We start from the raw sequence: 15,057 nt of genomic DNA, 5'->3' as shown, positions 1-15,057 counted from the left end.
CTCGCACTTGTAATGCTAGCACTTTGGGAGGCTGAGGCAGGAGGATTGCTTGAGGCCAGGAGTTCAAGACCAGCTTGGGCAATAGCAAGATATCAACTCTAGGATCTGCGTCCATAGCTCAGTGGTTAGGGCGCTGGCCACATACACCGGGGCTAAAGGGTTTGAACCTGGCCAGGGCTGGCTAAACAACAATGACAACTACAACAAAAAAATAGCTGGGCATTTTGGCAGGTGCCTGTAGTCCCAGCTATTTGGGAGGTTAAGGCAAGAGAGTAGCTTAAGCCCCAAGAGTTTGAGGCTGTTGTGAGCTGTGATGCCATGGCCCTCCACTGAGGGCAACACAGTGAGACTCTGTCTCAAAAAAAAAAAAAAAAAGAAGAAGAAAAAGATATCAACTCTACAAAAAAATAAATAAATAAAATTGGCCGGTCATGATGGCATATACCTGTAGTCCCAAATACTTGGGAGGCTCAGCTGGGAAGATTCCTGGGCTTAAGGCCAGGAATTAGAGGTTATAGTGAGCTATGATGATACCACTGTAATCTAGTCCAGGTGACAGAGTGACTTAAAAAAGAAAAAAAAAAAAAAGAAAGAAAATTGGGCGATGCCTGTTTCTCAGTGGGTAAGGGGCCAGCTCCATATACCAAGGGTGGCGGGTTCAAATCCAGCCCCGGCCAAACTGCAACAAAAAAATAGCTGGGCATTGTGGTGGGCGCCTATAGTCCCAACTACTTGGGAGGCTAAGGCAAGAGAATCGCTTGAGCCCAGGAGTTGGAGGTTGCTGTGAGCTGTGACGCCATGCACTCTACTGAGGGTTAGTAAGTGAGAATCTGTCTCAAAAAAAAAAAAAAAGAAAGAAAGAAAATTATCTTAAAAGGTTACCAGGGCAGCACCTATGGCTCAGTGAGTAAGGCATTGGCCCCATATGCCGAGGGTGGCAGGTTCAAACCCAGCCTGGCTAAACTGCAGCAAAAAAATAGCTGGGCATTGTGGGTCCCAGCTACTCGGGAGGCTGAGGCAAGAGAATCACCTAAGCCCAAGAGCTGGAGGTTGCTGTGACTTGTGACGCCACAGCACTCTACCGAGGGTGACAGAAAAAAAAAAAAGGTTACCAGGTCATTCTGACATGTAGCCACAATGAGAAACACTGGGTTAAATTAGGCTAATTTTGAAAATAGTCTTTGTATCCAAGATTACTACAAATCTCACTTCTCCTCAAATAAGTCACTCAATAAGATTAAGATTTTTCAAAAGAAAAGAAGGTAGGGCATGGTGGCTCACACCTATAATCCTAGCACTCTGGGAGGCCAAAGCAGGTGGATTGCTTGAGCTCACGAGTTCAAGACCAGTCTGAGCAAAAAGGGCGACCCTTTCTCTACTTAAAATAGAAAAACTGAGACAAGAGAATCTCTCTGTCTTTCTTTTTTTTTTTTTCTTGAGACAGAGTCTCACTTATCATCCTCAGTAGAGTGCTGTAGCATCACAGCTCACAGCAACCTCCAGCTCTTGGGCTTAGGTGATTCTCTTGCCTCAGCCTCCCAAGTAGCTGGGACTATAGGCGCCCACCACAGTGCCTGGCTATTTTTTTAGTCCAATTTGGCCGGGGCTGTGTTTGAACCCCCCCAACCCTCGGAATATGGGGCCATTGCCCTACTCACTGAGCCACAGGCGTTGCCCAAGACAAGAGAATCTCTTTAGCCCAAGAGTTTGAGGTTGCTGTGAGCTATGATGCTACAGCACTCTACCCAGGGCAACAGCTTGAGACTGTCTCAAAAAGAAAGAAAAGAAAAGAAAGAAAAAGAAAAAAGAAAAGAAAATTATTTCTCATAAAAATTATTCCAGGATAAAATAGTTGAGCTTATGCTTTTATCTTTTTTTTTTGAGACAGAGTCTCACTATGTCACCCTTGGTGGAGTGCCATGGTGTCACAGCTCACAGCAACCTCAAACTCTTGTGCTTGAGTGATTGATTCTCTTGCCTCAGTCTCCCAAGCAGCTGGGACAACAGATGCCTGCCACAACATCCGGCTATTTTTTGGTTGCAGTTGTCATTGTTGTTTAGCAGGCCCAGGCTGGGCTTGAACCCCAGCCTTGGTGTATGTGGCTGGCACCCTACTCACTGAGCTATGGGCACTGAGCCCATTATGCTTTTATCTTATCCTGGAACAAAAGAAATAAATTTAGCATCATAAGAGGCCTCCTGGATCAGACCGCTTCCAAAGGAATAATAAAAACATTTTTCATGGTAAAACTATGAACTTTGCCACTAACACTTTTTCCTTCCTTGTCTGACCATGTACCTTCCTAAGGAGCAATCTCCTACTAGGCAGCAGAGGTGCTGCTGGCCAACTGGCCATTTGAAACTCGTAATAAAACCTATCTCCTTAGCAACAAATTTTCCTTTTTTATATTTATATATGTTGACTAATGAAAGCTGTTTCTGCAAATGAGTCTGAAAAAAGAGTAGAAGATACTCATGGTACAAAGAACAGAAAGGAGGTAAATACAAATTATCAGAAATGGCCAGATGTGCTTTCTCCCAGCCTATACACCAACACCACCCTTCAACCAACTAGTTTGTAATCACTCTATCTATACATTTACCTACAAATCATTTTTTTCCTTTTTTTTTTTTTTCTTTTTGTAGAGACAGAGTCTCACTTTATGGCCCTCAGTAGAGTGCCATGGCATCACACAGCTCACAGCAATCTCCAACTCCTGGGCTCAAGTGATTCTCTTGCCTCAGCCTCCCGAGTAGCTGGGACTACAGGTGCCTGCCACAACACTCAGCTATTTTTTGGTTGCAGTTCAGCCGGGGCAGGGTTTGAACCCGCCACCCTCAGTATATGGGGCCGGCGCCTCACCAACTGAGCCACAGGCGCTGCCCATTTTTTTCCTTTTTTTATAACAATTCTGACCTAGAGAAAGAACCTACTAACCATCTAATTTGTGATTACAATCTCTAAAGATTTATAAAAGTAGATTTAATGACCATAGCAGTCTTCCCTTTTAAGTATAGTTTTCCTTTCTGAGCTAACAAATTGTTCACTATTTTGATCACCCCATACAACATATTCCTAAACTTAAAACATACAAGAAAAACAGGATATTTTAGAAGAATCCTGAGGATTATAGTTCCTTCTATCTTCAATCTATAGGATTGTCTACTCTGTAATAGGCCTTGAGTAAGGGTTTACCTTGGTGCTGATAACTTTTTAAAATTCTTAAATCCTTCACTTGAACTTACTACACAGTCAAGCTAAATATTCTCTCTCCCTCAAACTGTTCTTCCATTCCCATGAAATGACTTCCTATGAAAAATGCCATAGAAGCTAATATTTAAATGAATAATGTATTCTCAGACTCTGTCCTGTTCTAGAAAAATAATCCAAATCTATAGTCTAAACATTTTTAAATATTCTAAACCAAATAACTCTTACATTTTAGATTTGCTTTTATTTTCATCTGTGTTGTCCACATTTGATTCCAGAGTACAGCTTTTTCTTTCTTTTCTTTCTTTACACAAAGGGCTAACATCTTTCTTACACTGAGCTATTCAAGCATAAAGGCTTTTTTGATTGCACAGAGGGAAAATGCATTCCCTTCAAGAATATAATAAACCAAGCAAGGGAATGAAACAGATCATAAAAACGATATGACTACCTGACTACCTGTGTCCCTCTTCCTATTTGGTTGGGAAAGGTGAGGTCAGAAGAGCAAGAGAATGAGGTAATTAAATAAATTAAGTTTTATTCTTAGGAAATAAACTGATGTAACAAGTATTTTCCTGACTACCAAGCTGGGGAAGGAATAGCCCAGCAATGGTAAAAGAATGCAATTGTTTCTAACTCAACACTCAAAAACATAATAATTAAAATACCAACTGGTCCAGAGCTTTTTCTCCTTTTAGGGAAGATAACAGGTATGGAAGAGAGAAAAGGCGAGAACCTTAGGACCCTCAGAAATCTTAAGGCCCTAAGAAGTCTTAGTGGGTGCTGCTGCTACTAGTACCAGGAACACCCGAATTTCCTCACTGTCTTATCTGGAGCACAAGGCGATATTTTCTTCCTCTGTGACCTCATACTATCACCCTTACCCCCACCCCTGGGCCAGACAGTTTCTGCCCCCATTATGGAGGCCTGCAATAATCCTATGCTCGGGGCAAATAGCTGTTTCTATCCATTATCTGGTTCCTGGAGGTTGAGCAGGATTTGAGAAAGAGCAGAGGCCTCTCTACGACTCCTCTCCTCTCTCCCTGGAAAGCTCCAGGAGATCGAGGACAGCCAGGCCTTCAGCTATATTTGTTTCCATTTATCCAGGTTTCTTTTCTTCTTCCCATACAGTGCACGTAATGATTTTCTCCTCTCCTTTTGTGGCTTTCCCTAAATATCCATAAAACTAATTTATTCAAGTATAGACTATACATTGTCTAAGGATCTCCAAAGCCCTGGGCCCAGTGATCTGCACATAAGAGTCAATCAATGCTTGGTGAATGAATGAACTTGTCCTCAGTTGAATGAATAACCACATTTTGTTTTTTTTTGTTTTTGTAGAGACAGAGTTTCACTTTATTGCCCTTGGTAGAGTGCCGTGGCATCACATAGCTCACAGCAACCTCCAACTCCTGGGCTTAGGCGATTCTCCTGCCTCAGCCTCCCGAGTAGCTGGGACTACAGGCGCCCGCCATAACGCCCGGCTATTTTTTTGTTGCAGTTTGGCCGGGGCTGGGTTTGAACCCGCCACCCTCGGTATATGGGGCCGGCACCCTGCTCACTGAGCCACAGGCGCCGCCCGAATAACCACATTTTGAACTTATGTTATCCCAGGATCGAAAAGAAGCTTCTTCAATGATTGACTTTATCTTCTCTTCTTTTTTATATCAGTATTTCTACTCCAAATAGTTACTAAGATCCCATGCCATTTCCATGCCAAAAAATTGAATAATGGAGATTTCGACCAGGTTGTTTTTCTCTAAGGTTAAGTCTTCAAATTAGGAAGAAGCTCTTCAATCCTTTTTTGGCATGGGCGTGGGAATAAGAGGTGACAAAAAAGAGGGAAAAGTGTAGGGTAATGGAAATACCCCCTGAGCATGCAAAACAGGATTCCACACCTTTAAAAAGCCAGCCAAGTAAATGTAACCATTCTTGCCTCTTGAAGAAGAAAACAACCTGCCTTAAATGACAGTTACATATACAATTAAGAGTCAAAATAAAGCAAACCAGAGCAATTTGTAAATATATATATACAACTAATTGTTTCTAAGGGAGAAAGTCCATTAAAATCTAAAGTCACCTTCCCCACATGTCAAGTTTCATAAAAATAAATATTTTTTATGTGGATTCCCATGCACTGATTTCTTCAAGACAAAAACAGCCCAAGCCATAAGCCAGTGCCAGTCCAGACAACTCCACTGCAGACTGAGCAAATCTTAGGATACTATATAAGAAGCCTAGTACACATTCTACCAATGATGCTGCCCACTGGTGATGAACTTACTGATGACTGTCAGCTGAGATTTGATGTCAGGTTTGCCCTTGCTTATCCTATAATACTGGGCAAATAATATAACCTTTCCACTCTCATTTTGTCATAAGTAAGAATATTTGTTTGTATTTCATCAATGTTTCCAAGCATTAGGGGAAAAAGCACCACTTCAGCTATTGAGGAGTCACAATAACTGAATTCATGCCATTCCAAACTCTTCAACACTGAACAAAGAGCAACTGGGTAAATCAGTATAATAGGTGAACAAGGTCCTAAAATGGATATCACCTTCACTGTGCCATGAAGATGAAGTAAAAAAGACGGTGTAGGGTGGCGCCTGTGGCTCAGTGAGTAGGGCACAAGCCCCATATACCAAGGGTGGTGGGTTCAAACCCGGCCCCAACCAAACTGCAACAAATAAATAGCCAGGCATTGTGGCAGGTGCCTGTAGTCTCAGCTACTCGGGAGGCTGAGGGAAGAGAATCGGCTAAGCCCAAGAGCTGGAGGTTGCTGTGAGCTGTGACGCCACAGCACTCTACCAAGAGTGAGAGCAACAGAGTGAGACTCTGTCTCTTTAAAAAAAAAAAAAAAGAAAAGAAAAAAGACAGTATAAGAGCAAGCAGTGATATACTTGGGAGGCGCACAGCTTACTATGAGAGCTTTTCCATTAGTGAAACTTCACCAATATTAACCAAGTGTCCAGATACACAGAACTCAGCTTTTATGGTCAAGGTTTGTAGAACCTAGTTTTAGTCGCAGTTTTAGTTTGATCTTGGAAAAGATCAAGTCCAGTAGAATTATAGAAAAAGTCAAATCACTTAAAAACAATTCAGTATTAAAGTCTGCTATAATTCAATTCATATAGTGTATTAGCTGTACTTTTTAGAATTTGTGAAGTAGGATTCATTCTACAGCAAGATATGGAATAAATATAATGGAGAAAAGGTCTGCCATGTTTCCAGACTTTAGTTTGACACAAACCCATCTTGGACCTCCTATAACATTCGGGGGGTGGGGAGGGGATTCTAAGAGCAGCCAGTCTCCTATAGGTGTGACAAGCCAGAAATATGCTTAAATAAAATCTTTCCTTACAGTGCCATTCCAAATTTGAATAAGCTTCACAGTAAAGGTAGTACTCACTCCTAAAATCAGTTTATTACCTACTAAAACTTTAACTTAGAGCCAGCAGAAAGCAAAAAGATGAAAATGTAAACCAGGCACCTAGTTTGAAAGGAGACGCAGAAAGAAGAGACCAGGGCCTCTCACAAAGAAGTGGTCCTTTATCATTTTCATCTACATAACTAGGTCTGCACTCTTTTTTTTTTTTTTTGGTAGAGACAGGGTCTCACTTTATTGCCCTCAGTAGAGTGCTGTGACATCACAGGTCACAACAACCTCCAACTACTGGGCTTAGCCGATCTCTTGCCTCAGCCTCCCAAGTAGCTGGGACTAAGGGTGCCCGCCACAACTCCCGGCTATTTTTAGTTGCAGTTTGGCCAGGGCCGTCTTTGAACCCGCCACCCTCAGTATATGGGGCTGGTGCCCTACCTACTGAGCCACAGGTGCCGCCCAGGTCTGCACTCTTATAGCTGACCCTACCAAATTCCTTTTTAAAAATATTTTTTTAATGGGAGACAGATACCTAATTGACAATTGTAAAGATCTTGCATTGTCCTTATCTACAGCTCTTCCCTTTCCTTCCCTCCAAGACATTTAAGGTAGAAAAATGTGTATGAACTACTAGGCCACTCAATACGCAGAAGAAATTTACCTCAGGACATACTAAAATCTCCAGACTAATCTCACTGCCCACTGCAATACATAAAAATAAGTTAATATAAGTCATTATTTAACTTCAGCCTGACTCCATGGCTAACTATACCAGGGGTCAAATGGGATAAAATGTCTTACAGCTCATGAAACATAGTTAGCTCTGTGTTTAAGAAGATGACTAACTTTCCAATGACTATAATACTATTTGGTCTGACACTATCAACAACCAGGACATTAGGTCTATGTACATAAAGAATAAAAGGGGTGGTGCCTGTGGCTCAGAGAGTATGGTGCCGGCCCCATATACCGAGGGTGGCGAGTTTAAACCCAGCCCTGGCCAAACTGCAACAACAACAAAAAAAATACAAAAATAAATAAACTTAATTAAAAAAAAAAAACTAACTTTAAAAAAAAAAGAAGAAGAATAAAAGCCCTGTGGCAGCACCAATACCAAGCAGTTGCTACAGGAAAAGGAAAAAAGCATGAAAGAAAAAAAAAATCTGACCTGGGTGGTGGGTCATGCCTGTAGTCCTACCACTCTGGGAAGCCAAGGCGAGTAGACTGCCTGAGCTCACAGGTTCAAGACCAGCCTGAGCAAGAGCAAGACTCCATCTCTAAAAAAATAGCCAGGCGTTGTGGCAGGCACCTGTAGCCCCAGCTACTTGGGAGGCTGAAGTAAGAGAATCCTTGAGCTCGAGAGTTTGAGGTTGCTGTGAGCTATGATGCTACAGCACTCTATAGAGGGTGAAAGTGAGACTGCCTCTAAAAAAAAAACCCACAAAAACAATCATATTCTTTTTTGTACAGAGTCTCACCCTGTCACCCTTGGTAGAGTGCCATAGCATCACACAGCTCACAGCAACCTCCAATTCCTGGGCCCAGGTGATTCTCCTGCCTCAGCCTCATGAGTAGCTGGGACTACAGGCGCCTGCCACAATGACCGGCTATATTTTTGTTGCAGTTTGGCCAGGGATGGGTTTGAACCCGCTACCCTCGGCATATGGGGCCAGTGGCACCGCCCGACAATCATATTCTTTACTGAAGGAGATTCATTCATGGTTCTAGAATACAACAGTTTTCCTACTTTGATATGCTCTGAGTAGAGATATTTTGCATATAAATATAACGTACCATTCACATATACACTCATTTTAAGTCACCTATTTGCCTTCCCTAACTATGTGTCTGAGTGGGACCACATGGATAAAATATAGGCACTATATCAGTTGAATATAACAGCCAAATTTACCCAAAAACCTTTTATCTGAATCACAAAAGGCTGTACGAAAATATATACCTACGTACATTGGAATCATTAAAGATTTCTGATTCTTCATATTCATAGCAAAGTAATGCTGCTGATTCACTGTCATCCAAATGAGAGCTCTGTAATACAAATAAGATCATTTCAGAAAACCAGACAAATGGGCCCATAAGCTTGAGGGAAAAAGCCAGCTGAAATCACTAACTCAGTGTTAGCTCACAGGTAGGAAGCTGAATTTCTGATTAGTGATAGTTGTTTTGGTGAGAATATAGCCAACAAATGACTGGTTAGGTGCCTGAAAATTTGATTGAAGAATGTTAAATTAGCTGAAGCATTTCCTATAGTTTTCTAGTTTGGGCAATGAGCTGTTCTTTTTCTGTAAAGACAGTGCTACTAACCCCATTATCCTCATAATCAAATATATACATTTGATATGACTGTTTACAGACAGGCTTTAATGTAACATTACACCTGATTAGGGTATCAAACCCCTCATTGGCCCTCTGCTAACAAGTGTTTATATGTGGGTCATTACAAAAGTTTTGAGATACACAAAAATTAAGAAACATAAAATCCAAGTGGACAGAAACAAGTGAAGCCCTCTCGATAAGCTGAGCATGTTGAATCTTGCACAGGTGAATCAGAAAGGACACTGTCAATTAACTATGTTTCTTGTTAACAGAAGTCTCAAAACTTTCATAGTGACCCCTGTAAAAGCCAAAAGACATGTCCTACCTAAGTCCCCCAACAGTTGTCAAAACACAATTTAAAATCTTTCTGCCATTCTCCAATCTCCTTTTTAAAATTTATCTAGAAGACAGATTAAGGAAAGTAAGACAATTAGCTGCTAACTTTCCCTAGGACTAATAACATACAGAGACAAAGAACAGAAAAAGTTCCAATTCTGACCTATTAGATTCCCTTCATATGTTTGCTGTTTGGGTAACAGCTGCTGAATACTGAATTATCCCTAGATAGATCATTGATGTACATGTTTATCACTTATCACTGTCTGAAACGTAGTCATATATAACTACACTAAGGTAATCCTAGTTAATCACTACTTTAATTTTTCAAAGATGAGTCTGCAAGTCTTAACTTGCAATATAACCACAGAGATTAAGAGTGCAAATAAACTTAAATGAAAGAAAGTAGTCCGGGCATGGTAGCTCACGTCTGTAATACTAGGACTCTGGGAGACCCAGGCAGGTACCTAAGCTGAGCTCACAAGTTCGAGACCAGCCTCAGCAAGAGTGAGACTCCTGGCTCTAAAAATAGCCAGGCATTGTGGAGGGTGACTGTAGTCCCAGACACTTGAGAGGCTGGGGCAAGAGGATCACTTGAGCCCAAGAATTTGAGGTTGCTGTGAGGTATGATGCCACAGCACTCTACCAAGGGCAACAAAGTGAGACTTTGATAAATGCTCACTTTCATTTTACTTTTTTCCTACTCCTGATTCATTGCCTACTTTTAGTTTTCCTTCTTAAAGCTTCTCTTCCTTTTTAAGAAAACAATCAGAAATAACCAAATATTTAAAATCATCTTTTATTTCAAATCTGCTTGTAAAAAAAAAAAGAAAAAAATCACTTTTTAAATCCTACAAATGCAAAAAATCTTATTCTTTTATTCCCCTGCATTTTGGAAGGGGGAAAAAAATAGTAACATTTACTCTCCAGCTGACTTTCTTAAAAAAAAATCAGTTAACAAAATACTTGAAGACGTCTAGAAGTTGTATTAGGAAAGCTAACGGCCTAATAAATAATGAATAGAACATTTGAAGGAATTAATAAGGTAGAGCTGAGAGCTGCTTTCAGTTCTCTCAAGTGCTCATATTTCAACAGATAACACAGGAAATATTAAGCATATCAAAATTGGCTTACACTGTGTATAAAAACTGGAGAAAAGTATCAACTATTATAATAATACAAATTATACTAGTTAGGATTTCAGTTTCATTCTTATAAATATTTCAGCATGTTTACACTAGCTCTTTCAAATGACCTTTCAGGAAAGAGGTCCTATAACCACAGGTACATTCCTAAAGTTATTTTAAGACTTTACTATGTTTATGACTTTATTAATTGAAACAATTCATTAAGATACAAGGTATCCATTTAAGTATGCTGATAGCATTACAACATAATTGGTTCATGGAGCAGGTATTTGCCTACAACCAAATATTTAGTTCTAAATTAATTATAAGAGTACTAAAGGAGGTTGGGCATGATGGCTCACGCCTATAAATCCTAGCACTCTAGGAGGCTGAGGTGGGTGGTCTCTTCAGCTCAGGAGTTTAAGACCAGCCTGAACAAGAGCCAGACCCTGTCTCTACTAAAAACTATTGGGTGTTGTGGCGGGTATGCCTATAGTCCCAGCTAGTTGGGAGGCTGAGGCAAGGGGATCACTGGAGCCCAAGAGTTTGAGGTTGCTGTGAGCTATGATGCCACATCAGTCTACCCAGGGAGACAGAGTGGGACTCTGTCTAAATAAATAAATAAATAAATAAATCCTAAAGGAAGAAAAGGACATTTCAATTTCTTTTCCCTGCCTTCTGACGTACCAAGTAATTCTAATTCCTGAGTTTTTCCTGGGTTCTGTAGTGTTAGCCTATTTATGACTATATGGGACTTCTAAAAATGCAAGGAGGAATGAATATGTAGGAATTCTACCAATAAAATTTAGTAAATTATTAAGTCAAATAAGAAAAAAATAACATTGGGCGGTGCCTGTGGCTCAGTGGGTAGGGCACTGGCCCCATATACTGAGGGTGGCGGGTACCCAGCCCCGGCCAAACTGCAACAAAAAAATAGCCGGGTGTTATGGCAGGCACCTGTAGTCCCAGCTACTCGGGAGGCTGAGGCAAGAGAATCGCCTAAGCCCAAGAGCTAGAGGTTGCTGTGAGCTGTGACGCCACAGCACTCTACCCGAGGGCAGTACAGTGAGACTCTGTCTCTAAAAAAAAAAAAAAAAGGGGGCGGCGCCTGTGGCTCAGTGAGTAGGGCGCTGGCCCCATATGCCGAGGGTGGCGGGTTCAAACCCAGCCCCGGCCAAACTGCAACAAAAAAATAGCCGGGCGTTGTGGCGGGTGCCTGTAGTCCCAGCTGCTCGGGAGGCTGAGGCAAGAAAATCGCGTAAGCCCAAGAGTTAGAGGTTGCTGTGAGCCATGTGACGCCACAGCACTCTACCCGAGGGCGGTACAGTGAGACTCTGTCTCTACAAAAAAAAAAAAAAAGAAAAAAGAAGAAAATTATTTAAGTAGATGCTAAAAGGTATTTGATAAAATTAATAGTCATTTGTTACTTCAAGCATTTTCAGTAAGGTAGGAATAAAAGATGCCTCCTTAACTCACTCACTAGGTGGGTTTTTATATATGTATAGTACCTCTCAGGATTTACAGGCCCTTACATCAACTTGTCTAAATTTCATGTTGTAGAACCTCCCCTACATGTTTCTTCTAGCATGAGGATGGTGTCTTCACCAGTTTATAGTGCAGATACCAATTCTCTTTTCCTCTTCTTTCTTTCCTTCTTCCTCTCCTTTATTCCTTCTTCCTCTTCCCTCCTCCTCACCTCTCAGGGTTGTAGGCCCTTTCTTCAACCTGGTCTTGCCTGAATTTCATGTTGTGTAATCTCCCTCCATATTTCTACTAGCATGAGGATGGTATCTTCCCCAGTTTATGGTGCAAATACCAATACTCTTTTACTTCTTTCTTTCTTCCTCGTTCTTCTTCTTAATGTCCCTTTGCCATTTCAGTAGGAATTTTGAAGAGGAGAAAGTCAAACTCATATTCTTGCACTGGAAGCAGCAAGCCCAAATCATAACTAAACTTAAATTGAGCTCATATCCTGGTTGTGCCACTTAGTGGCCATGTGATCTTGAATACATTCTTTAATAATCTTTCAGTTCAATTTCCTCATCCATAAAAATGGGCACAACAATAGCATCTATTCTAATAGAGTTGTTGAAAGGATTGTATGAGACAACATAAGAAAAGCATTTAGCATGATTTGACTTTTGATGCTGCTACTATGATTGCTGTTTCTAATAATAATAATAATCTTTTTCTTAGATGTAAAAAGCTTACACATTTGGGTTAAAATTCTCTTTCAAAGAAACTTTTGCCTTCCAGAAAAATTTTGCTTCCATTAAATTACATGTTTTTTCACTTATAAATACCCCAGAAGTACTGAGCTCACAATGAGTCATTCGTTACCATTCATTATACCCCTACTGTGTACAAAGAACTTCTCTGGGTGCTGTATTAGTTAAGGTAAAATGCCAAACAAAAAGAGAAAGCTCAATAGGTTACAAAAACAGGTTTTTGCTTTTTAAGGAAAAGCAAACTCCATAAAGATAGTATATGACTTTGTAGAAATATGTCCCTTTAGCTAAGTAGTTTGGAGAAAAACACAAGTTAAAATTATTTGTAAGAAAACAACCATATATAATAAGAAATTTCAATCAAGAATGGCTTCTAAGGAAAAATTATAGTAATAAAATGTTGTAATCTTTGTATGAAATATACAGTACAAGGATGTTTTGAAGAGTGTTAAAATCTAGCTTGTGCAGTTACCTAACAATTTGCAAGTTAACATCTTAAGAAATACTCTTATAACTGTCAAAAGCTGTTGCTTCATTAAGCCTCTTTTATTCTACTCCTGTTATAGATTCTATGGTTTTAAACACCAGAAAACATTTACTGACTATTATTATTTATTTATTTTCTCATTCTTCTTTTCTTCCATCTTTCCCCCTCTGTGTGTGTGTGTGTGTGTGTGTGTGAGAGAGAGAGAGAGAGAGAATACACTGCAGTTGTACTTAAAGAAACTAGGGATTGTGGAGGCGCCTGTGGCTCAAAGGAGTAAGGTGCTAGCCCCATATGCTGGAGGTGGCGGGTTCTAGCCCAGCCCTGGCCAAAAACTGCAAAAAAAAAAAAAGAAAGAAAAAGAAAAAAAGAAAAGAAACTAGGTATTTTGAAAATATACTATCAGACATTAAACAAAATATATCCCTACCCTAAAGCCTAACAAATTTGAGACTAAGAGCTTTTAATCTTTTAAGTCCAAGACATATCTTAACACTCAGGTGTACTTGAATTAATATATAATACATGCATGTGTTAAACAAAATTCAGAATGCATCAGATTATTTACATCTTCCTCTCATCCCTATCCTCTCACCTTCTAGTTTTCTACGATCCCATTTCCAGAAGTAATCATTACATTAGTTTCTTAGATATCCATCCTTTCAGAGATATTCTGTGTAGATAACAAGCATTATGTGTGTATATGCCCTTTTTCTAAAATATACAGCTAACAGCACACTGTACCCATTTTTCTGTTCTTGCCTTACAAACTTAATATCTTCACTATTTTTTCATTACATAATATAAAAAACACTAAATTTACCATTGTAACCATTTTTAAGGTACCGTTCAGTAGTGTTAAGTATATTCTCTTTGTTATTCAACCAATCTCTAGAGCTTTATCATCTAGCAAAACTAAAACTATAACCATTAAACTCCTCATTTCCCACTGCCCCCAACTCCTGGCAAACACCATTCACTTTCTATGAGTTTAACTACTCCAGATAGCTTATATAAGTGGAATCATACAGTTCTTGTCTTTTTGTGACTGGATTATCTTAAGATAAGGTCCTCAAGATTCATCTATGTTGTAGCAGATGTCAGTTTATTTTCAAGACCAAATAATATTCCGTTGTATGCTTATACTGTATTTTGTTATCTATTCATCTATTGATGGATATTCATTTCATTTTATTTTGGGGGGTTTGGGGGGGAGGTCTGAGACAGAGTCTAATCCTGTTGCCCAAGCTAGAGTGTTATGGCATCAGCCTGGATCACGGGACTCCTGGGTTCAAGTGATTCTCCTGCCTCAGCCTCCCAAGTACCTGGGACTACAGGCACCCACCACAACACCTGGCTATTTTTTTCTTTGTTCCTTTTTTTAGAGATGGGGTCTCGCTCTTATTCAGGCTGGTCTCAAACTCCTGAACTCAAGAAATCCTCCAGCACTGGCCTCCCAGAGAGCAGTATTATAAGCATGAGCCACTGCGCCCAGCTATATTTGATTATTTTTGATTGCTGCATAATATTCCATTATATAGCTGTTTCACAATTCAGTTAATCATCTCCTACCAATAGATTCAAGTTACTAGCAATTTTCTGTAACAAATTACTACAAACTTGATGGCTTAAACAACATAAATTTATTTTATGGTAGAGGCTTAGAGTCCTAAATCAAAGTGTTGGCAGACCTATGTTTCTTCTGCAGGACCTAGGAGAGTCTTACGGGCTGAATTGTGTCCCCCAAAATTCATATGTCTTAACCCCCAGTACCTCAAAATGTGACTGTATTTGCAGACAGTCTTTAATGAAGTAATTAAGTTAAACTATGATTTAGTAACCTAATTATGGACCCCAATCCAATATGGGTGGACCCTCGTCAAATATGACTGGTCTTCTTATAAGGAGAGATTAGAAGGCCAGGTGTGGTGGCTCACACCTGTACTCCTAGC

General features: G+C 40.1%; 1 protein-coding gene across 5 annotated transcripts in view; it reads right to left on the bottom strand.

The window, feature by feature from the left end:
• The window catches only part of SSH2 (slingshot protein phosphatase 2), a 294,781-nt gene that overhangs the window by 206,039 nt on the left and 73,685 nt on the right, over positions 1 to 15,057 (bottom strand). For 4 of the 5 annotated variants that reach the window (XR_008375703.1, XM_053570907.1, XM_053570906.1 and 1 more), the window contains exon 2: positions 8,562 to 8,642. The exons of the other annotated variant lie outside the window; for it this stretch is intronic. Coding sequence is in view for 3 of the 4 variants with exons in the window: in XM_053570907.1 (XP_053426882.1) it covers positions 8,562 to 8,642 (81 nt within the window). In the remaining variant the exon portion in view is untranslated. The remainder of the gene's footprint in view (positions 1 to 8,561; positions 8,643 to 15,057) is intronic. 5 annotated transcript variants of the gene reach the window in all.

This window comes from Nycticebus coucang, chromosome 18 (assembly GCF_027406575.1).
Source record: "Nycticebus coucang isolate mNycCou1 chromosome 18, mNycCou1.pri, whole genome shotgun sequence".
Lineage (NCBI taxonomy): Eukaryota > Metazoa > Chordata > Mammalia > Primates > Lorisidae > Nycticebus > Nycticebus coucang.
Note: the sequence above shows the minus strand (reverse complement) of the source record. Positions and strands in the feature narration are given on the sequence as shown.